Genomic DNA, 21,705 nt, shown 5'->3' on the forward strand with positions numbered 1-21,705 from the left:
CCTGGAAAAAGTGTCAGGCTCTATTGTATTCTAACGGATCATGGTATATGGTTCTATGGTGACCATGACCATCAATACCTCAGAGATCAAAAGTGCATAATAGAATCATTTGTTGCCCAGATTTTCTTTTCGAGGACATTTCAAACTTTTACACCGGCAAAGCGTTATTTTAAACTCCTCTCCATGGCACATTTACACCCAATGCAATAAACCCTATTCTTCGAATTCTTCCCAAATAAATTAAACAAGCACCAGTAGCTTCAAAGTATTTAGTCATTCTTAGTTGAACATAGCCCAAGACCCCGCTTACTTGTATCATTTCTGCGGCCTCATCTTCATACTCACCACACTTCATGAAAGGAGAGACATCCTTGCATTCGCAGTTGTTGTTCGGATTGGCATCCTTGTAGTCCGCACCACTTGCCTCACTAACGCATGCGCATAGCCACAGATACTGCGCACAGTCGTCCTCATCCGGCAGCATAACCTTGGCCTTCATCCGTTGTTGTGGTGTGATTCTGGCGGCATCCAGGGCTACGGACAGATCCCCAGTTTTCAAGGTAGTTGGGAAAGGCGGTGTCTTCTTAGCATTGGGGTTCTTTGCGAGATCTTCTTTGGCAAAAACCAGCTGGATCTTATAGTTATCTCCTCTTTCCGCTTTTAGGATGTTGTTACCAGGTTCACGGTTTGCTCCGTTCTTGACGTTAAGGGAAATGTCGTCCAGTTCGGTTTCCTCTCCTCTCAGGTACTCTTTGCCCTTGGGGTCAAAGTTCGCCACCATGATATCTGGAGTTCGAGGAAGGACATAGAAAATCATACAAAATAATGATCGTTTCTTTAAGTCAGTCAAACGTGCTTCGTGTAAATCAAACAGTTTTTTCTAAACGCTATAGGAATATTGGAAACAAAGCCAAACGAAATAGCAGTAAGCAATAACGCAGTAGGCTATATTACCGCTTCTGGTAGACAAAAAGAAAATTCTTTGGTATTGACCAATTCGGACAAACTGAAATCCAAGTTGCTTGAAGCTGTCTGGTAATAAATATCGTTTCTAAACTACTGTTCAGCTTTAGAGACACTCCCCACCTCGTGCGAACCCAGCAAAAGTTGTAATAACCCAACAAAAGGGGCTACCCACCAGGCGAACAGGATATCAACTCCTCTGCTGGTCGACATTGACAATTGTTCCTATCGTCGGCATCTCTGTACTTGGCATCTTCTCCCTCTCTGACGCATGCGCAGAACCAGATGTACCTGCTACACTCTCTGCCAGGCAAGGTACCAGAAGTGTCGAATGTAATCAGCGATGAAGCAGGCCCGTTTCCAATCAGACCGAACTCCAGGCCAGGTTCGACAATATTGTTCAACTTGTGGACTCTTGTACGACGGATCGGTGTTCGCTGGAGGTTTGCCTGCGAGAAATAGAAGTCGACTGCATAGTTCTTCTCGCCTCTTGGCAGTGGTTCGATGTCTGTATTTGCGACGTTCTGGATCTTCAGATCAAACTTTAGTCTTGTTTCCTTGTTCATCTTGGCGATTGGGTTGGAACTATGCGGCTTGAAGGCTCTCGTGAGGCCAATGTCTATTCAAAGGAAAGAAGAACGCGCGGGTTGAGGAATAATAGATAAAAGGGAAAACGGCCGAAGTTTTCTTTGTGGAAGACAACTGCTATTGTCAATATACCGCTGAGTCTGATCTCAACTTGGGACAATGTTAAGCATCTTTAGTCACAGAAGCACGTTGGGGGAATTTGGCGTTCGCAAGCAACCATTGTGTCTTTTGATCGAGTGTCTTTGCTGATAGCAATGATAATCTACAATGTGGTACTCTGATGCGACTTTGGAGAAGCTAGTCTTTTCATGATCACGAAGCATAGCTGGCAGTGTCGCCCTTTCAAATAGAGTTGATCGACAGAAAGAGGAACATACACTTGGTAAGCGGGATGGCGGATGAATCAGATGCACGTTGTTGAGCTGATAGTTTCTGAACAGAAATGGATTTACTTACCGACTTTCTTGGCAATAACTGTAAAATAAGCGAATTCGATACATTATCTAATGCTACGGAGGCATATCAGCGTCAAGTAAAAAGAGAATGCTAATGCAAGAGAAGGTAATATTCGCTTGCGTGAACCTTAGATGTTGCAACCGGCACCAGCAAGAAAGAGAATACATCACTAACTTCTCAAGTGAAAATTTGCAAATTTGATTGAAGGTACCAAGTGTAGGTCTTGGGGACGATGAAGACGTTGTCGTAGTTTGTAAACAAGTTTGACTCGGTTTAAAGCAGTTAAAGTTGAAGGCTCCAAGTGTAGGACTTTGGACCGATTGAATATGTTCACGGCCTTCTGCGCATTCTAACCAGGGTTTACAAAGGCTGAGGTAAGCTATCGATATTATAGCTTTTGCGTTTCTTTTATGTGGAGACCTCATCCTGTAACGGAAATCTGTGTCAGGATAGAGAGAGTATCCTTCGATCAGCTTGGAGAATGAGTTTTAATCCCTCAGCGTACTTACTTGGTGGTGCTCGAGACGGGGCGTTGCCGCATGATTTCAGGACCATAGTTTCACTGAACTCTATCAGGTGGTCAAAGGTCTCAACCAAGAACACATCAGCCTCGTTGTTTGGGCCGACAATGCCGTACAACTCAGTGATATCAATATCATTGCCAACGCCTGGAAGGAAATATAAAATGTTCAGCTGCTCAGCAAAGGTGTCAGTTGCTTTCTCTTTTTTAAGTAGTCTTCATCGTCAACATCGTATAACAAAACAAAAGTACCAGAGAAAAGACGTCTACTAAGGTATACAACACTGGCGGATGGAATTCACCTCGTTTAACTCGGCAAAGTTAACTCGCCAAAGAACTTATCTTAACTCGACCCTCGCACACTCGCTGTGATTGTTATTTAGGTATGGATGCTCTTTCATTACTCCTCTGAGGAGGAGGTTGATTTCAACTTACCAAGTGCAAAGAAGCGGAAATTATATTTTTCTCGCAGGACCTTAGCTTGCCAGAGAGTGTGTCGCTTGTTGGCCGAGTTGCCATCCGTGATAACCATGGCAACTTTCTGGATGCCTTCCCGAGCCCCGCGGTCCGCTAATAATAACTCAGTTTCGATCATTCTGAGGGCATAGTACGTGTAAGTACCACCGCGGAGCCTGTTAAAGTAAAACAAGTAATCATCAGGGATGTATTCTCCCAAATTTTGGTGGGGAGTCTTAGAAGAGAGGGAAGAAGTCTGACATTATTTTACAAGCATTTCTGTTAGACGTTCTCAAAAATATGGACTTAGAGCGCTGACATTTCATAGCTTCTTAGGGCTGATGCCATAGGAAATTTCACGCTCAATCTACACAGTGTTACCTGTTTGTGGTTCTGATGGCATCCGAGGCATCCTCTCGATCGAAAAAAGAGTTGAAGGTAAACTCGAGTATTGCATCACTTGCAAACTTGATAAGTGCAACTCTTGTTGCGTCCTCCCCAATGTTGAAGCCCATCACCATATCGGCGACGAATTCCATCATTTTGTCGTAGGAGCCGTGTGGGATACTGTTTGAGTTGTCGAGGACGAATACCAGGTCGATGGGGTTGTCGGCACAGCCGGGGATAATGGAACGAGGTGGGGGCAGAGTAGCTGAAAATATTTGACAACTATTCAGAATTGATTCAAATGACAATTGACTATCTACGCTACGTATGTGGTAAATGTAACAGCGTACCAATGAATGCTTACTCTCGACATACTCGAGACTACTAGTATTATAAACTATTTGGGATCATCTGCGTATTGCCCAGATACACTGTAGCAGTTAGTCCTTAAATGACCGTAAGGGATGTTGACAGCGTTCGTAAAGGGAACCGACAGACAGGAGCAGGTCAGATTATGTTGCCGGAATTTGCCAATAGGCGTCTCTCCATCTGACTTTAACGAGGAACACATATCATGCCCAATTCACCACGATCAAGTCCCCTAATTGTGCGCATCTGTCACCTAGAGATGACCAATTTGACCCCCCCCCCCCCCGAGCTCCTGCCTATAGTCCCCGTTTAACTTGGGCCTTTATCCACCTCTTACCGTCGCATGAAACTTCGGCAGCATGAACGTGGTCCTCGTGCGAGAGAATGTAGTGGATGTCAGACGCAATATTATGTAGCTCCTCCTCGTTCGAATCCGGACCAACTCCCACGGAGAACATTATGAAACCCTTCGCCTTGGCGCGCATGGCCTGGATTTTAGTGAGGTCATGGCGTTGGGAGCCACCATCGGTCACTACGATACATATCTGTGGGACCGGGGTGCCGACACGGGCCCCCTGGGCCGGATGGAACGCGTAAGTCCGGAGTATTCGCAAGGCTTCCCCGGTGTTGGTATTACCACCAAATTGTCTGATTTTTTTTACCTGAGACCAGATTTTATGCCTGGGACCGAAATCTTTCAGATTTACATGGACGCGGGTCATATCTGCAAAGGTCAGGACCCCGACCCGTGTCCCGTCAACTCCGATATCGAACTGTCTCAGCATCTGAGCGACAAATCGCTTCTCCTTTCGGAAAACGGCTGGAGGGATACTTGACGATTCGTCCAAGATGAAAACGACATCCATACGGCGGCGGGTACATTTGTCTGAAAATTTGAAAAAGAACTTGTCACGACTACTGACCATTTGAATTCGTTTAACCTCAAAGGAAAACACAATGCCTACAATATCTGGAAGCACCCCATATCATGTAGTAGAGATTTTCAAAACGACCTCTGCTAAAGAGTTCTCTATTGTCATTGCCGAAGAGAGTTTTCAGAAAGCAAGTTTTGTTCGGACAGAAGCTCCAACCTCGCGGTCTTGATCTGAGGACATAGATCTAAACTTGCCGTTGAGAAAAACCTCCCCAGAGATTGAGGTCAACAATCACCAACATAAAAGCTTGCAGCACACTGGACGCCAACTTCGGCGGCAAGGCGCGTCAGACTGAACGCGACTGAACGCCGCTCGACGCCAGAGTTGGCGGCAGTGGATCGCGCTCATAGCACACCGACTCAGAATTGGCGTCCAGTAGCGTCTTTTCCGCCACTTCCAAGAATCGTGGGGGCTGCCATTTTGATATCATGTGACGTCAAGACGCAAGCTGATTGGCCAAAGCCTCGCCGTTGACGCTGGTTGACGCTGGTTGACTCTGGCGGCGATCCGTAGCACACCTGGATTCTTCTTGCGTTCACTGGCGTTCAGACGCCGCTACAGGCGTCAAAAATCAAACATGCTAGATATCTGGCGGCAAGTGGCGGCAAGTGGCGTTTGCCTGACGCCGTCCGTAGCACACTACGGATTTTTCAGGCGTTTAGGACTCTTGCGGCAAAAAACGCGCCTTGCCGCCGGAGTTGGCGTCCAGTGTGCTGCAAGCTAAAAGGGTCTGTATCCGGCTAAACATGAGTTAATACACTACCGAGGGAGCTAAAGTACTAGCACTTTCTTGGTGACTGACGTGTGAGGAACATCGGAGAACAGTAAACTATTCATCATCATATAAATATTTGATGAAAATCAAGATGAACCATAACTTTTTTGGTTCGGTTTTTGGTCTAATTGATGTATACTTCGTCGTCAATATCCGGGAATTCTATAAGGCTATAAAACCCGCCAATCTTTCATCAAGACTTACCATGCGGGTGGTCGTCCTCCACAAAGTCCACATCATCTAAATAGTGAAATTCATTACTTGTACATATCTGTAACGAGAGAGAACAAAAATGATCGTCAAATTAGTGAATTTTATTCTTCGGGTTACGATATCATCACGCGTATATTCAAGCTAAAAAGCGATGAAACTCACTGGTCAATAGGCCTAGTCATGCATTTCCGGTTCAAAGGGAGGTTTCGCAAGCCTGATGCAGAGCTACGAACGAGCACGTACGATGTAATCATAAATATATTTCATCGACAATTTTGTTTGAAAGTTTTTTTAAAACTAATTATAAAAGATACTTAACGAGTCTCGCGTATAATAGCGCACTACCACGTCGGTTGACACATATTGTACATTTCCCGGAACTGCTTGGTCCAGAAAAAACGTGAACTATACACCACTCATTACATAGCATTACACAGGGGTGAAGCCAGTTTTTTTTAGGTGAGTAGTTATTTTTACGGCTGATTGTCAAAAGATACTGCAACTTTTAGGAGTCTCTTTGTCATTTCTTTTAACGGGGGGGGGGGGGGGGGTCGCTTGCACCCTCGAACTTCCCCCTTGGCTACGCTTATGTAATTAGGCGTAAATTACTGTGTGATTAAAGCCTGGGTAATAAATTTTTAGCAGGATGTCTGAGATTTTTGCAATTCTAATTACATAAAGTATCGTCTTAGGAGGAAGTGAACTGGAGAATAATGTTATTTTTCTGAGTTTCGAAGATGAAAAGTGTATAATGACGATGATTCATGTTTATGAATTTGAACTAACTTTCTTGAGGTCTGCAGCGCACAAAGTAAATGGGGAACACGGATCTTATGGTTTTTTTTGTTTACAACTCTTAACCCTGAGGTTTGATGGAAACACGCCTACAAATTGCGCTCAGGAATGCCTTAAACATGCTTCAAATGGCAATTAACATAAAGAACATATGCTGTGGCAAAAACCATTACATGTTAATACACGTATTCTAAATTCCCAGGCTCCAGAACGCAGTGAGTTGCTTTTTTCAAACTGAGAGAAAATTGTTTAACGGATCAAATGGTAAATCTCTGAGAATGAATTGGTTAATGAAGAAATCTTTAACACAGTTGGCTTATAAAGAACTCCGTACTGCTAGAGTGCAGTTACCACTTGATTAGCTTTCAAAGAATAATAAGTCGAAACACCAAGGGGCGGGATATTTGAGACGGAATTCACCTCAGAAACCAGCAGACGTCACCCGACAGGACATGAACCAACTTCAAGCTCAATAGCCTCAAGTTACGATAAACGACCACGTTTTTTTTTGGGGGGGGGGTATTTTCGCGGATTCCAGTTTAGCTAGTTCCACTCTCAACCATATGGTGAGAATTGAAAAAAATGTTTCATGCACTGGATTGTATTAAAGACGTGTTCTTAGTCTCAGGATGTGGGAACATGGCTTTCGCATCATGAGATAAAATGGCCATTTCCAACACTGCCTCTCCCGACAGACATGTTTGCACGACCCATTTATTTAGAGGATCCTTGACCATATTGACTCCTGTCGACAATGATACACTTGTGCTACAGGAATGAAGAGTCCACACCTTTGATGCCGCGAGTAGGTTGGTCAATTCTACTTAGTCCAGGGATGACAACACTCAGGTTTCATCGCGGCGGCGCATTCCGATGGCCAGTGTGCACTTGCCAGCCCTACATAACACCATGATAGTCAATGGACTCTCCTTTCCTATAACAGAACAAATTTACCAGTGTCCACAGTGTTGATGACGTCATTGACCCGAAAACCAATCAGGTGCGACGAATGATACCTTGTCATAATTGTCCCATTGGAAAGTCCCCTGACGAGACCGACTTAAATATGTACTTCACTGTAGAAGGTTTTCCCACCCCGCCAGGCCACTGACTTAGAGGGGTGTCTGTTTAACTGCAGGTGTTGTTACGTACTAAAACGATTTCAACTGATGAGGTATGCTAGCAAATTGACGCTAACCACACACTCGGTTCGCCTGCCGTTTGCCGTCCTTGGTTGCGTTCTTCCTGGCCAAACTTTGAGTTTTAACTTCGAGGCGGGCATTCTCAGTGAGGCTGGGCAGAAAGCATTGGTGTCCAAAATTCAAAGTCCATACCATGGTGGTTTTAAAAACTCGTAGGTTTGTGTTTCAGCAACCATGACTGACGAAACATCCCTGTGGTTTGTACTTTAATGCCCGTATAGCTAACGACTTCATGCTGGGTCAACGCTGTCTCTGAAAAAAGACCCTGCTGAATAACCTTTTCCTAACGCCAGACTAATTACTAGCTAATTGTATGCAATTAAGTAGAGGAAACTGTCAACATTAGAATGCCTCAGTCTGCAGGTTCAAGTTCGGAATGTACTTCGGAAGTTACAGGATGGTGTGGGTAAACTGCATCCTGGGAGAAGTGAACATTCCCCCGATTTTCCTCAAGATGGGTAACTGGTGATATGGAAATTAGGCATGATCTCGTACCAATGAGGCGGTTACTACATGCAGCCATTGAGTGTGGCTGCCTCCATCAAATTATGAAATTGCCCTATTACAATTTAACAAAGGATAAGTGCTAAGAAGTCGGTGGTAATTTCAAGAAAAGTGAAACAAAACTGCAAGATCCAAAGCAAAAAAAACCAACAACAAAGAACAAGAAGGTTAATGGTTCTCAATTGGAGGCCATTGAATTACGATTCTATACCAAATCGGCTCAAATTAGGCTGTTTGCTCTTGACTTCAACAATATCTCGTTTGCCTGGCCTTCACCCCGGCGACACTGCCAGCATCAGGTAGGCCTATCAATCACCCATGGATTCGAACCTTTAATGGGCGATTATGTTTAATTATGATGCCAAGCGTTCTTACGGGATAACAAAGGCAATGTTACCTGTATGTACTCTCTTGATGTAGCGCCGTAACTAAGGGCTATTTACGGCGCTATAGCAAGATGCGCCAAAGTAACATTGCCTTTCAATTGTTATCCCGTAAGAACGCTTGACATCATAATATTTTGGAAGAACGTCACAAGTGTCTAGGTAACTTCTGCCGTCCGTTTTGACAGCGTCATCTAGCCATCACCAATTCTAAAGCTTTCCAAAAATATAGAACTTGCCTGCCAGAAAGACGACGAGTGTATGTATTCACTCATATCTTCAAACTACAAGTGCCGGATAAAATTTCGTCGAGAGAAGTGCCCTCAAGAAAAAATAAAGTTGACCCTCGACTGTCCCGCTTTTTTTAAGGAAATGGTATCATAGTACTATTGTTAGTATTGTATAACATTATAATTTAACCTGTTTCTGCCCAGACATAACAACGACCTTGGATGAACAAAGGTCAGATGCGGCTGTATATCATTAAAATCATTGAATAAAAATCGGTTTTGTTCGATGCAGGGAGAAAAACGCCTTTTCAGAGTGCGGGGAATAACTACATGTACATTTGTATTCTCTTTACCAGCAGTATTCATCTGGCCTATTCCTGCAGATTGTGAGCAGCACTACCTGATCAGACATTCTGCTCATAAATCCAATTCAGCTGATCGCAGCGTATCAAACAGTGCTTACGTAGTAATCAAGCAGCGCTTATTTTTGCATGGTGTACCTGTAGGGAGATCAAGGTAAAACTATCTGTATGTTTTACCTGGATCTCCCTACAGGTACACCATGCAAAAATAGACGCTGCTCGATGCTCATAAGAAATAGGGTGATAGGCCAGAACAATACTGCCTCTAGTTAACTGCTGTCAGTACTTCTTTTCTTGCCAGAGCAATTTGAAAAGTGCATGTAGCATCAGTCTTTTTCAGTGAAAAACAGATGATGAACAGACGATGGTGGCAGTCCGGCGACCTTATGCAATTCCTTGACCTAACAGCAGTGTTGCAAAATGCTGGTGCAATGTACAATGTGGCAAGGCATTCTGGATTTATAATATCAAGAAACGCAATATGGCAGGTACGACTGTGACGTTTTTCGAACATTGGTTCTACAGTGCCGTAAGATGGGGTGACAGTGCTTTGGCGCAAAGTGTGAAATAGTGTCCCATGTTCCAGCCTACAGAAGGTAACTCTTCTCTTTCAACTCAATCATTGGGCGAAAGATGTCGAAGATATCTCAATGGGCTCAAATTATTATAGTTTTGACCCAAATAAGTTTTTGGGAGTTGGGCCAATTTCAACCCTAGGGCTAATTTCAACCCACTTCACAGTCGGTCCATTTGTTATTCGTGGTTTGCCCTATATACGAATTGTACTAAAAGTAGAATGATCTATCCCCGGATAACCCAAATACTTTGAATTTGTCTTTAATTCGGCATTTGATTCATCTTGGAACAAATACGTAAAATGGGTTGGAGAAAACGTCTACACGTATACAACGTAATTTATTCATTGTGGCTGGCATTAACAAAATACTGGCTGGTAAATTCAATTGAGATGGATTCTTAGATGTCAACATTGTCACAATGCCTACACAGGTACGTCCTACTTTAAATCGGTCTGGCGTCATTTCTTAGGGACTTGGTCTCAATCGAGTAATAAGAAGGGGACATGTGTGGATAGGACAAGAGGACGATATCGCATGGCTAGGTCAAGAGACGCATCATTTCAAAAATAAACAGGGGGGTATGTATGGAAAAGAAGAAGAAATGGTCCCCTTAAACTGTCCTTGTCGCGTTTTTTCATCAGATGTCCAGATCAATGTCTGAACTACATTGTACATGTATATAATCCCTGGCGTTGCACATACAGGCAATAGTTTGGGGAGCAGTTGACTCAATCGATTCACCATGGTAGGTTTGATACAGTCAGAAGAATCAGACACTTAATTATTGGCAACTGTAAACAATTACTAGCGTAACAACTTAATGCAATAATACCCGGTATGTAAAAACACTGACAATACATGTGGTTCTACTGCTGTGGCTGATGACAAGATTCAGTGGTGTGGTGTGGCTTACGATTTATGAATGTTTTAATTCGATTTACAGCAAAAAGAGGAAAAAACAGTACTGTTAATTGGAGGAGGCTGCTCTGATTATCTTCACTGGGCATTCAGGTAATTCAACTCCCGGAACTTCTCGCAGTCCTTTGGGAGGCTGAAAACAGAGCTGCGCAAAAGTAATTATTGTTGTTTGGTGTGGTATGGTGCAGCATTATGGTATGGTGCAACATTGAGATAACATGTCTTGTCGTAGTTAAATCAATCAAAAAACACTAAGTTATACTACATGTATAAGGTTTCACGGTAAAGCGTTCACTGACGTGGCTAAGATAACTAACAGCCGGCGGATGAGAAACCCGGAGCTTGTCGGGGAGTTCGCCCGGTACCCGCCAGCATGTTTCAGCCCCGGTCCGGCCTCACGTCGGCCGATTGTTTGTAAAATATCCCGGTTCTCAGGATGGAGTCGGTGTAAACTCACTTTGATAAAAAAAAACTGCTGTAAAGGTACACCGCTAAACGTAACTTAAGCTGGTTAGAGTCGAGTTGCGGCTGTACGATGATGGATTTACGTGGCAGTTGCCGACAACTAAGTACATAAAGTGGGTGTTCTGAGGATATTTTGTTTTTAGAGGCGGGTGGGTTCGCATTCTTTATCGCTAACAAATAAACAAACCGGAAGCCAGTTTCCCAAGCCTGGTACTCTCTAATGTAGTCTCGACAAAACAGTGGTCATTCAATGACTCACTTCACATGCATTACCGTTACAAAAACTACGGATGCCATATATCTTTCGAATAACTGCATCTTATCAGAGATTTTCAATTACAATGCGTTCCTTTGCAATTACTGTCCAGGACTGAGTACCGAGGTCAACCAGAAAAAAGACGTTAGGCCTGCTATATTCACAGTGAAGCGTGAGTGGGAGAGGAGAAGACTGGCAAGTTAGGTGAAATGAATCAGGCCTTCATGGGTAAATCATTTCATCGCTTTAAGTTAGCGAAATTAAAAGAGTGGTAGACCACCATGCCAAGATATTCATATTAATATTTTTTATCCATTGGCCAAAAGATGAAAATATCGATATATTTGACATAAGACATAGTCTTTGACAGTTTCTTTTCACTTTTAAAAAGACCACCAAGCTATAATTTTCTTGTATACCATGACCACGCTCAGAAGTTTAGGAAGACTGAGCAGAGAAGGCTGTTCGGAGCATGGGAAACCGTCACAAGGCAACAGTAGGCCCACATGTAGCAGATTTGGTCGCAAGAATACTGAATCAAAAAAGCAATACATGTACACATGTTGACAAGTGCTATAAACAGCCATTTCTTCAACCTTCTGGAGTCAATTTACTAGAATAAAGCTCATACATCATTCGCGACTGCATTAATTACAAGAACATAGGAAAACTTGTTTCACGGTAATGTAGAAGACCACTTATGAGATAAATTACACTGAAGTAGGCCTAGAAAAAGTGATAAAATATTCGAAAAAAAAGGTTTTGACAAATTTTGACAAAATTGGGCCAAGACCTTGTCACTGCAATCGCGGTGTCTTTGTAATCAGCAAGAACTTGGTTCACCATAAGATGGCAGGAGCAATGTGTGCATCAAGTAGAGCCCATATGCAGATGGAGAACCCAAATTTTGATGGACCCCGGAATTGCCTTGCTTCTATGATTGATGCCTGTGTATATCGAACCACATTTCTTTAAAATAATAATTGTTGCGACACACGATACACTCAAGGGGAGACTCGCATATAAGTGTGGTTACCGGACTCATAATCAGGAAATCGTGGGTTCGAAGGATCGCCCCTGTTTTGCCCTGATAGGTTGACACATTTTATTTACACGTTTACACAAGTCCTGAGGGATGTATACAGCTGCTGTTCGATCGTATGCGACAAAAATCGCTCGTTTGCGGTGGTTATCGCAGGTGCATATACGTCAAGAATCAAAGATCACAATCCAAATCAATATCAGACTGCCGGCAGACTATCAAAGCCGGTGTAAAAGGAATCGACGTCCTAGGAATGCAGGACCCCCCATACAATAGCTCTGTATTATCAACGAATGTGGTTAATGGTTTGGTTAGGGTTAGTTACATAATCTTCAACAAAGGAACTCGGCGACTCTATTCACTTTAACAAAAGGACCGGACTTCGATTCCTGGGGGACTTGCATTTCTTTTACACCGGCGATTACCGCGGTTTTACGATCGACCAGACGAGATCATTTTGTCGCAAATAAACAGTGATAAGCCAGGCGAAGACCACAGCGATATAAATCGGTTGCCTGCGCGGCCCTTCCGAGCCAAAGCCTGTTCATTATATAAAAGCGAATGCTTTCAATTACATAATAGATCTGCGCGATCAACCAATCATCAAAGTTTGTCGATTTCGCATTCGCATAACGACAGCGCACAGACTGACGAAAATGACGGGGAATAAGGATAAGCTTGCAATTGGTGGTGTCCTGATGAGGTCCCGACAGCCAAGGCAGCCTGCATGTCTTGGCAGTTAGTGAGACTGTAGGCAGCAGCCCGGTAGGCAAGATCAAGTTACACACAATGGCAAATAGGGGTCTCTCCTCCTGTCTCGCGGTATATCGAAACTTCACGCTTGCATCAGGAACAAATTTATTATAGCTAAAGAACAAAACAGAACTCGGTTCTTTAACTCTGCGTACTACTAGCATGAAGATTTGACCAATTTGACCCCATCAAGCTCGCTAAGAGGTTCTCTGGAAGCCAAGAAGCAGCCCATGGCATTGAAAAAGATAAGAGAGATTTTGGTTCATTGTGCAACAAGCCCGTTTGTGGACGGAATATCATGTTTACTAGGAGGTATTAGTCCTTTGTTTCCATTGATTACACAGTTGATCTTTTCACGATCGAGCCCCAGATTTAAGTGAGGTTCAGAAAAGGCTTGCAACTACAAGGTAAGAATGGGCCCCGCGGCCCGGCTTATGGGCAAGGAGGCGAATATAACGTTCCCGACGCTATCAAATTAGCGTGACCGGCTGGCCTAATTCGCATTCAAACAGCGCGGATTCGGTTCATCGCTTTTGTAAGAAAGATGAAAAGTTAGATTGTGAATTCACCTCCATGAAGATATAACTTGTAAGTTAACAAAAGTCTATAAACAAGTGCGAAAATACCAATATCATATTTTTTTGCCCACCGCACGCTGTTTTTTCAGGGCCTTAATTTATCTTATGAAGACAAAACGCGACCAGAGTACTAATTCAACCATTACGAATAGCGTAACAAAACAATGGAGAAGAAAACAAAAATGATCTTACCTGAATAAGGAAAGCAAACCCAGCAAGTTTAAGCAATAAATACATCATTCTATCATCCATAATTAGTCTTTGTTTCCTCTCCTCTCAAAAGCTGCTAGCAGCAGCAGAGTCAAAGCAAGAAACAAACTGGGAAAATAAGAGTAAGAGTAAGAAGCCCCGTATCCTGAAGCAAAAACTACCACAGGCTTTTGAAGTAAAAGAAGTTAAAAAAACAGCGGGCTTGTAAGGTGAGATCAGCTCGATGTCCCGATCGGGTGAAGCGATGCGGTCGGCAGCTCCAACTCCAACCGAGTGCCAGTTAGACGCCTCAAGTACCGAGTGACCCACAAACCTCTTCAGGCGGCACCCTGGCCAGCTCTCACAATATCTATCCGGATGCCCTACAATGGAACCTTTCATGACGAAATCAGGTTGTAAATATTTCAAGACAGATAATTTTTCGTCCGAAGTTTGCGAAAAGAATATGTAATCCGTTTGACAATGCCTGAAGAAAATGGATGTCTTCTTCTTCTTCAGTCAGTCCGTTTACGACTGCGATCCTTATCTTAGAGGATGCTGCCATAGCTCTCAAGATTTACTGGACATAACATCAATGTGTGCAGTGTCTTCTCACAAACTTTGAGCTACATATTATAATGGACGATGAATAGACAACAGCTTTTGTGCAACAAATTTATGCTGACAGTTTATATTGGCTGAAAACTGTTAAGTGGCAAATTTTGGATTCAAATTACAAGTACCAAAAAAACTTTTTGATGATTTATCACGTTTATGCGGGTCAAATTTATGTTGACAGTTTATTTTGGCTGAAATCTGTCAAGCGGCGAATTTTGGATTAAAAGTACTATGTACTCAAAAAACTATTTGATGATTTATCTCGTTTACGGGGATAGAAAGATGATGCCTCCTCTCTGGGAAAAGGAATATTTTCCATGACACACTGAAAATAATTTTGCGCATCACTCCCGGGGCAGTCCATTGCGCCACCCTAATTGGTGAGGAACGTGGCCGATCCCCTGCGTCCGGAGTGTAATCGATGGAGTGACAAAAACGTGTCTTGTTCGTGGTCATCACAATCAATGGTGATCACACGAATGCTGCACTGCCGCGCTCGGCTGACATTTTCCGGCAAGGGCTACTATTCCCATGTTTTTGACATGATAATGCTATATGAAATACTGTTTCTAATCAGACCAAGACCCTAGGATTGAGGGCAATACCCGCATACCTCACCTTCTGTGTCAAAAGATGAACTTTTCGGACTTAGTTTTCTTTGCGGAATAATCTTAAAGATTTTTTTCTGTATCACTCTTCTAATGTAAAAGATCCTGCTAATTCCTTGCTTTTGCTCAGGTTATTGTCAACAACTTTATCGCCAAACTAAGCCAATATAGGCCAATATTGCTGGTAAACTAAATTTTGACAGGTTGACATTCGACCTACTCAGTGTCGATAAAATCTGTATGTATACAATAGCAGCATATTTAAACTTGAAGGCAATAAAGATAAAGGACTACTGTGCTGTATGTCCGTGTCGCCATCTCCTATATGGCCAAATATGTCATCGATTTGTCCGGGCTATTTGTTGTGGGTTTTTTTAATCATTTTATGTTTTATTGACACCAAGCCAAGCTGCAGCAGTGCCGAAAAGCAGACGATCGCATAGTGCGCATGACCCAAATCGTCCTCCTCGACACGTGTGAATGACTCACGAAAAGTCTTTATCTCCGTCTCTATGTCTAGGGGCCGATTGTCTGGAATTTGAGTTTTAGTTCATCTCGTCTTTTCAAACCTTACCCAGGTATAACTGAAAACTGTCGGGAAAATAATGGCTGGAATATCGCTGTTTTGTAACGCTACCTTTTGTGAGGCCATTGGAAACATATCCGATTTTTGCAATTGAAGTCCAAGGACTGCGGATCAGGAAACCTAGTAAACAACTGTCATTTTTCTCATTAATCACTTTCGCTTGGACTCTGGCTTCTCCCGTCACTTTGAAATCTGTTTGTTATTTTGTTTAATTGAAAAATTAAGGGGAACACTTAAAATGCGACTGAATAGCCACGAGTTTAGTTCCTGAATTAAGGGCACAGCGGGACAGGGTCAACTGATGTCAACGCTCTGGTTCTCACAGGTACACATTGCTAGGTTATCTCAGTTGAACGACCAGTTGGCGTCATGGGCAAGAATTTGGAGCAATGTGCCAAGTATTCTGACTGACCTTGGAGAAATCAACATCCGTCACGTTGTGAGCCACCTGTCCCTGGTGAGATACACTTAAGTAACAAATGGATTGGATGTGATTGAGAGACGCTTGTCGCAGACCTAGTGGACACAGTTTGACATCTTTGTCCATTGAAGGAACTCATCACAATTGAAGCGGTTGTGACCATCCATGCGATCATGTCGTAGCATCGGTCTGGTCTCAACTGGCCTGGAATCATTGTGTCGACAGCGCAGGTCACAACTAGAGGGTTCGTCCCCGGAGTTGGTCCTGGTTGTGATCCAGAGATCTGCGTAGTCGCAGTAGTGAATGAACTTGAACTTGCGATGGAGAGACATGTAGCACTATCCATGAGATGCAGAAGGTTACAAGTGATGAAGATAAAGAGGTCAGTGCCATGTCTGTGTCTGTCGCAAGATGGAGTTGTCGTCGGATAGGTTCAAGTGTCCATCGACGTGGTTGTTAATTGAGACTGGTGGCTCTCTTTCAAATGGTTCTTTCGTTTATGTTTAGGAGGCCAAAAGATTAATGAAGAAGGTAGTGATCAGTGGCGAGTTCTATGCTGTGCAATCTACTTATTACATTGTTTATCCAACCGGTTTCTAGATCTCAAACACTTAGTCGCAGACACCAGATTCTTGTGACATTCTGGATCTGTCTGTGTCCATTCCAGCAAGCATGTAGGCCTAGCCAACAATTCACTGTGACACACTACCTCAATCACAACCAGCTGATTTAACTGTCTCCCAGACCGAATACAATTGGTTCATTTCTTTAAATGAACAAACAATTCGTTTTATGTTTTTCAATCATGTTTATTGGAATAACTTAAGACATAATTTCATGGCAAAAAACACTGATTTACAATAACGATTTTTACCATACAAGCAATTTACACATTATTTACACAAATGATTCTGTTAACCTGATGTTTCCAATTTCAGGATGAGAGACAGGGTATTCCTTATGCAAGGACAGTTTAAATTGACATGATGGCTACACAACTAAGTTAAAACTCATGATATTATTCCTATATTCCACAAGATCCCAATCTGATTGATCCAGAATAAGTTTTTATCTGAAATAAGATCCAAATCTCATAAAGGTATGCTTCAAACAACCACCCAACAACCAAACCAATTACAGGCACTATCACAATTGTAGCCACCCAGAGTTTTCTATAAAAATGGTGCTGCTGGACAATGGTAACTGCAGTACAATATGGAACACTGGGTACTGGGTACAGAGAATGGAATTTCTCATGGTGGTTAGCCAAGCGTCAATGCATCTTCTAATAGTAGTCATCAAAGCCCATGAATCCATGTCTATTGTGCTGTCCTTTCACACCATACACCTCATGTTTCAACATGGGTCCGTACTTTGACCAGACAGGTTTCCTGTAGGTTGACGTCATATAATTTGTGAAGGGATATAAGTTAGGGTTGCTTTCTGTGGTTGAAAGTCTGTACATGGCTCTAGCTCTTGTAGTTTCCCCACATGTATCCCCTCGGCGATAGTACTGATCGGGCCGGCTGGGCCAGTCCTTCCCTTTCTTGCTCCACTTGGGAACAGCTGCTGTGCCGCTCTGGAACTGCCATGGTTGGCTGCATGGCTCTGATGGATGGATCTTAGGAAGCTCCTCTCTTCTTAGCGTTGGGATCTCCCTATCGTACCATTTGTCTGTCCAGTGCTAGAGAAAGAAACATCAGCAATATAGTATGGGCTAGGGCAATTCGACCTCCCATAGCAGATAAAACTGGTAAAAAATTTGAGTTTCTTTTCTCATTGCATTGAATTTATAAATCTGTCATAAGTTCTCTCAAGCGGTGTTTAATTGATGTGGGCTGACAATATTCCAACAGGCAACAGTCTTTCTTTGGGGATTATGCTGATGCCCTTTCAAAACAAGACTGAGAAAACGTACTAGATATGATTCCCTTGTCCCAGGAATTGGAGCAGTATATTTTTCAGGCTTTTCACTGCAACATCTGCAAGGAAAGGAGAATATAATTAATTGCTGCATTTCATCGCATCATTATGAATATGATATTGATGGGCCCATCAAAATGGATAATCTGGATACCACCGGCAGGATAGCTAGGACCTCTATTGCTGGGAAGAGATGTTTTCTGACCCACTGGGATTAAAAGCCACACAACAATTATCTGATTTTCTGATGTAGAGTCGAAAAACAGAATGTAACAATAATTAATTGGGGACAGTGATTCCGGTTACACCGACTTAATTGAATCAATTAGCGTGGACAGAGTGACAGGTTATGACAATTCATTGCGCCGAAAAACACTTACGTGATTGGAACCTGGACATATGTTGGTACATTTGGAGGTATATTTCGCCAGTACGGGTTCCAAGCTTGATTGGTTTCGAACCAGGTCACCGACTTAGCCATATTTAGGCCTGTAACACCGAAAGAAAATGATGAATTTTCGCCTTGAATTGACCGATTGTTTACCTAAGCAACCTACCGCTTATGCCAATGTGCAAAACAGAAGGTACTCGTTCCTAAGGTCAGCACAAAATTACTAATAAATCACAATATAGGGATTAAGTTGTTGCAGAAATATTGCCAATGAAGTAATAAAAATAGCAATATTTTCAAAGCATTGTTATACAGCTTTTTATTTGGAAATAAGTGATATTTGTTTTTTGTATAAGCGACAGTTTGTTTATCTTGGAGAAATTGTAGAAAAGTAAACATGTCTATGACAAGCAATTCTTACCAATATTGGAGGGGTTATACCCCCTCATTTATCGGTCAAAACAAGGGAGCACCACCTCTAGCACAAATGCCTCACATGTGGTGAGTATGGTTTGTAGAAACGTACTTAAACACATGATTTGCTGCTCTTCAGAAAATGTTTTTTGTCCTGACATTTCTCACTTCTCTGTGTACAACACAGTACAACAGTACATTACACACTGCACTTTCCCATCAATTCATGAACTATGTCCAGCTTTAGCTACCCTCCCAGGCTATGCTGTAATGGGTAACCGTCACTGAACTCCCTTGCCAATTTTCCACCTCGGAGATGTTCTGTTAACGTATGGGAGAGGTTGATATTTTGCCATGTTGCCAAAGATTTACTCACTCAGTCGCTGTGCATGTTTCTCTAAAGAGCATATCTCATTGTTTCTTTCAGGCAGCCAAATCTTCATGCCCATGGGCCTTATCATTGTAGTCATGCAGACTTCAAATATGTAAGTTTCTTCTGTTTTCTCAAGAGAACCTCACATGATCTCGATCTCTTCGACAGAACTCATTCAAGTATATATTTTTAAGCAATTCTGTCTGATTTCTTCTACGTCGGTTATGCCTGATATTTTAGACAATCTTTTCAAGACTTCTTGTATTGCAGGCAGGCTGGATGAAATGGAGCAAGGAACACCCGGACTGGTATGCCACAACGGCACATCAACAACATCCTGACTGGTATGAAAGAAAAGTGGCTGACATTAGAGATGGTAAGCAAACAATCAATGGTAGAGAATAGAATATGGATAGAAAACCTGACGATCGGTACTCTTCCCTTCCATGGAATAAAAGTGTGCTTTTCAACTTCCTGTTCGGTGAAGGTTGATCGTTACATTGGACATGTTGACGTGCTGAGATCACCAAAACCAGGAGAAGTCACCGTGGTGTAATGGCTGATGTCTCAGGCTTAAGTAGTCATGAGGACCCTGGCATATACCTGGTTTGATCCCCTCTGTCGGTATAAGACACCAGGCAGGCCTCTTATTGCCGTATGTACCTTATTCCTCGCTCCTCACTCCTCCAGTTTTAGAAATTTGTTATACATCTAGTCTAATCTTATCTATCTTCTTTCTCGATTTCAGCTGACAAGAAATACAGAAGATGGCACTGGGACCCACCGTCATATGCTACAGAGAGACGGATGGATGGTGTCCGGACATACATCGATGATGGTACTAGACCTGAAAATCTGCAGACCAGATCACTTGGCTACACAGGAAAACCCCAGAAGATTCCAATGGAAGTTCCAATGCCAAAATGGGGACTGTACAACCCACCTCACTATGAGGAACCGGCCAGGTTAAACTCTTTCCCCCCAATTCGGGATAATGTTGATCATCCTTTAAAGATGATGTCAAGATATTGAATGATTCTCTGATTATAAACACATGGTAATCACGAGAAGGGAGCCTATATTTATAATGGCTTGAATGTGTCTGCAAAATGCTTGTAGGTCTCATGGCTCCCTGAATATGTACCGTCCCTGACACTCTTGTGACTTCATCTCTTTGATCACACTCACATCCTTGCCATTGGCAATAGGGTCTCCCGGGGCGCAATATTTTTGTCACATCCAACATTTATCATGTTATTTCTATTAATTTGTTGTCTCTTGACAGTGTTGCAGCCAAAATTTAATCCGTCCATTCTCGCTAAAAATAGTCTGGCGATAGCTAGTCCATGTGTCTACTTCTCAGAGCAAGAGCAAGAAGAAGCAAATTATTTACACAAAAAGCTGTTTTGTATAATGCATATTATTGAGATATTTAAGAGAAGCATCCAGGGAATGTTTCAATCATTAAGTTATTTATCTTGTTTTACTTGTAGCATTCAAAAGATCATGTGTGACCCGCCATGACAAAATGAGTCGCATGTCGCTCTGAGCTTGACAGGTTGAGACAGACTGGTTATTCATTTCACCATTGTCTGCCTTTTGTTAAATCGGAGCATATCAATTTCTTCTATTATGTCCTGGTGTCATTTTAGGCTCATCTTCTGTGCGACATGCGACTCATTTTGTCGTGGTGGGTCACATGTAGGCCTACTCATAAAATGCTAATTTGTTGAACTAACTGTGATTGTGTACTGATATTGTGTCATGTATTGTATTTATGGCTTTTTAATAGAAAAACTTATAAAAATTGGCAAATAGATTGTTGTTGTTTCTATTCGAAGAAGGAATAAAGACTATTCTTTATGTATTCTTGATTATACTCATCACCAATGGTCAATAGACCAATGTCAATGGACATTCACTGACAGTTTTCTTATTGTTAATCAGAGCACAACCATTATGGAGGACAGCTTTCAAGCCGATTCCCTCTAATCGATGTTCCATTTCGTTACCTAGTGTGCCTTGTCCCCAACTATGTGCCATTGCTCCTGTCTGCAGGGTGTGTCAGGTTCTACATGGTGCAACATGTCTCTTCTGGATGTGCCCTCCCCCTTCAAAGCCCACCATGTTGCTACAGAGTGTATGAAGTCTTTGCTGGATGCGCCATGCCCCTTTACTAGGCATACTCTGTCTGATCTGGATGTGTACTCTCCCAGCGGAGTGTACCATGTTGCTACAGGGTGGACCATGTCTCTACTGAATGTATCATTCTCTATAAGGTGTGCCGTGTTTCTAATAATGTACTATTGCAGGGTGTGCCACATGCTGCAGAGTGTACCATGTTTCTACTGGGTGTGCCTTCTCTATGCAGGGTGTGATATGTAGTTACAGGGTGTACCTGATGTCTTTGTTCGATGTGCCATCTCCACTGACCATGACATGTCTCTCCTGGAT

The 21,705-nt window shown here is 42.7% G+C and overlaps 3 protein-coding genes across 3 annotated transcripts in view; 1 reads left to right on the forward strand and 2 right to left on the reverse strand.

The window, feature by feature from the left end:
• LOC135489856 (uncharacterized) overlaps positions 1-14,218 on the reverse strand; it is a 28,993-nt gene extending 14,775 nt beyond the window's left edge. The window contains exons 1-9 of the mRNA XM_064775454.1: positions 13,921-14,218; positions 5,654-5,720; positions 4,077-4,625; positions 3,365-3,635; positions 2,963-3,159; positions 2,517-2,675; positions 2,008-2,025; positions 1,139-1,582; positions 346-786 (exon numbers count right to left, since the gene is read on the reverse strand). Coding sequence (XP_064631524.1) covers positions 346-786; positions 1,139-1,582; positions 2,008-2,025; positions 2,517-2,675; positions 2,963-3,159; positions 3,365-3,635; positions 4,077-4,625; positions 5,654-5,720; positions 13,921-13,980 — 2,206 coding nt within the window. The 5' untranslated portion in view covers positions 13,981-14,218. The remainder of the gene's footprint in view (positions 1-345; positions 787-1,138; positions 1,583-2,007; positions 2,026-2,516; positions 2,676-2,962; positions 3,160-3,364; positions 3,636-4,076; positions 4,626-5,653; positions 5,721-13,920) is intronic.
• Positions 14,219-16,949: 2,731 nt separating this feature from the next.
• On the reverse strand, positions 16,950-18,631 carry LOC135489853 (uncharacterized). The gene is made up of 3 exons (XM_064775451.1): positions 18,454-18,631; positions 18,069-18,132; positions 16,950-17,834 (listed from the first exon to the last, which is right to left on the reverse strand). The coding sequence occupies exons 1-3, from the start codon at positions 18,552-18,554 to the stop codon at positions 17,436-17,438; spliced, it is 564 nt and encodes a 187-aa protein (XP_064631521.1). The 5' UTR covers positions 18,555-18,631; the 3' UTR covers positions 16,950-17,435.
• A 149-nt stretch (positions 18,632-18,780) lies between these two features.
• On the forward strand, positions 18,781-21,058 carry LOC135489854 (uncharacterized). The gene is made up of 4 exons (XM_064775452.1): positions 18,781-18,965; positions 19,306-19,363; positions 19,522-19,627; positions 20,000-21,058. The coding sequence occupies exons 1-4, from the start codon at positions 18,862-18,864 to the stop codon at positions 20,281-20,283; spliced, it is 552 nt and encodes a 183-aa protein (XP_064631522.1). The 5' UTR covers positions 18,781-18,861; the 3' UTR covers positions 20,284-21,058.
• The last annotated feature ends 647 nt before the right edge of the window (positions 21,059-21,705 follow it).

This window comes from Lineus longissimus, chromosome 6, assembly GCF_910592395.1.
Source record: "Lineus longissimus chromosome 6, tnLinLong1.2, whole genome shotgun sequence".
Classification (NCBI taxonomy): Eukaryota; Metazoa; Nemertea; class Pilidiophora; order Heteronemertea; family Lineidae; genus Lineus; species Lineus longissimus.

What these genes read in the sequence shown, in the direction of transcription:
- LOC135489853 (XM_064775451.1), bottom strand. Translation starts at nt 18,554, where the DNA reads ATGGCTAAGTCGGTGACCTGGTTCGAAACCAATCAAGCTTGGAACCCG. An exon ending in TATGTCCAGGTTCCAATCAC is followed by an intron (nt 18,133 to 18,453) that starts GTAAGTGTTTTT and finishes CTTTCCTTGCAG; the next exon opens with ATGTTGCAGTGAAAAGCCTG. An exon ending in GGACAAGGGAATCATATCTA is followed by an intron (nt 17,835 to 18,068) that starts GTACGTTTTCTC and finishes TTCTTTCTCTAG; the next exon opens with CACTGGACAGACAAATGGTA.
- LOC135489854 (XM_064775452.1), top strand. Translation starts at nt 18,862, where the DNA reads ATGTCTATGACAAGCAATTCTTACCAATATTGGAGGGGTTATACCCCC. An exon ending in GTCATGCAGACTTCAAATAT is followed by an intron (nt 19,364 to 19,521) that starts GTAAGTTTCTTC and finishes CTTGTATTGCAG; the next exon opens with GCAGGCTGGATGAAATGGAG. An exon ending in AGTGGCTGACATTAGAGATG is followed by an intron (nt 19,628 to 19,999) that starts GTAAGCAAACAA and finishes TCTCGATTTCAG; the next exon opens with CTGACAAGAAATACAGAAGA.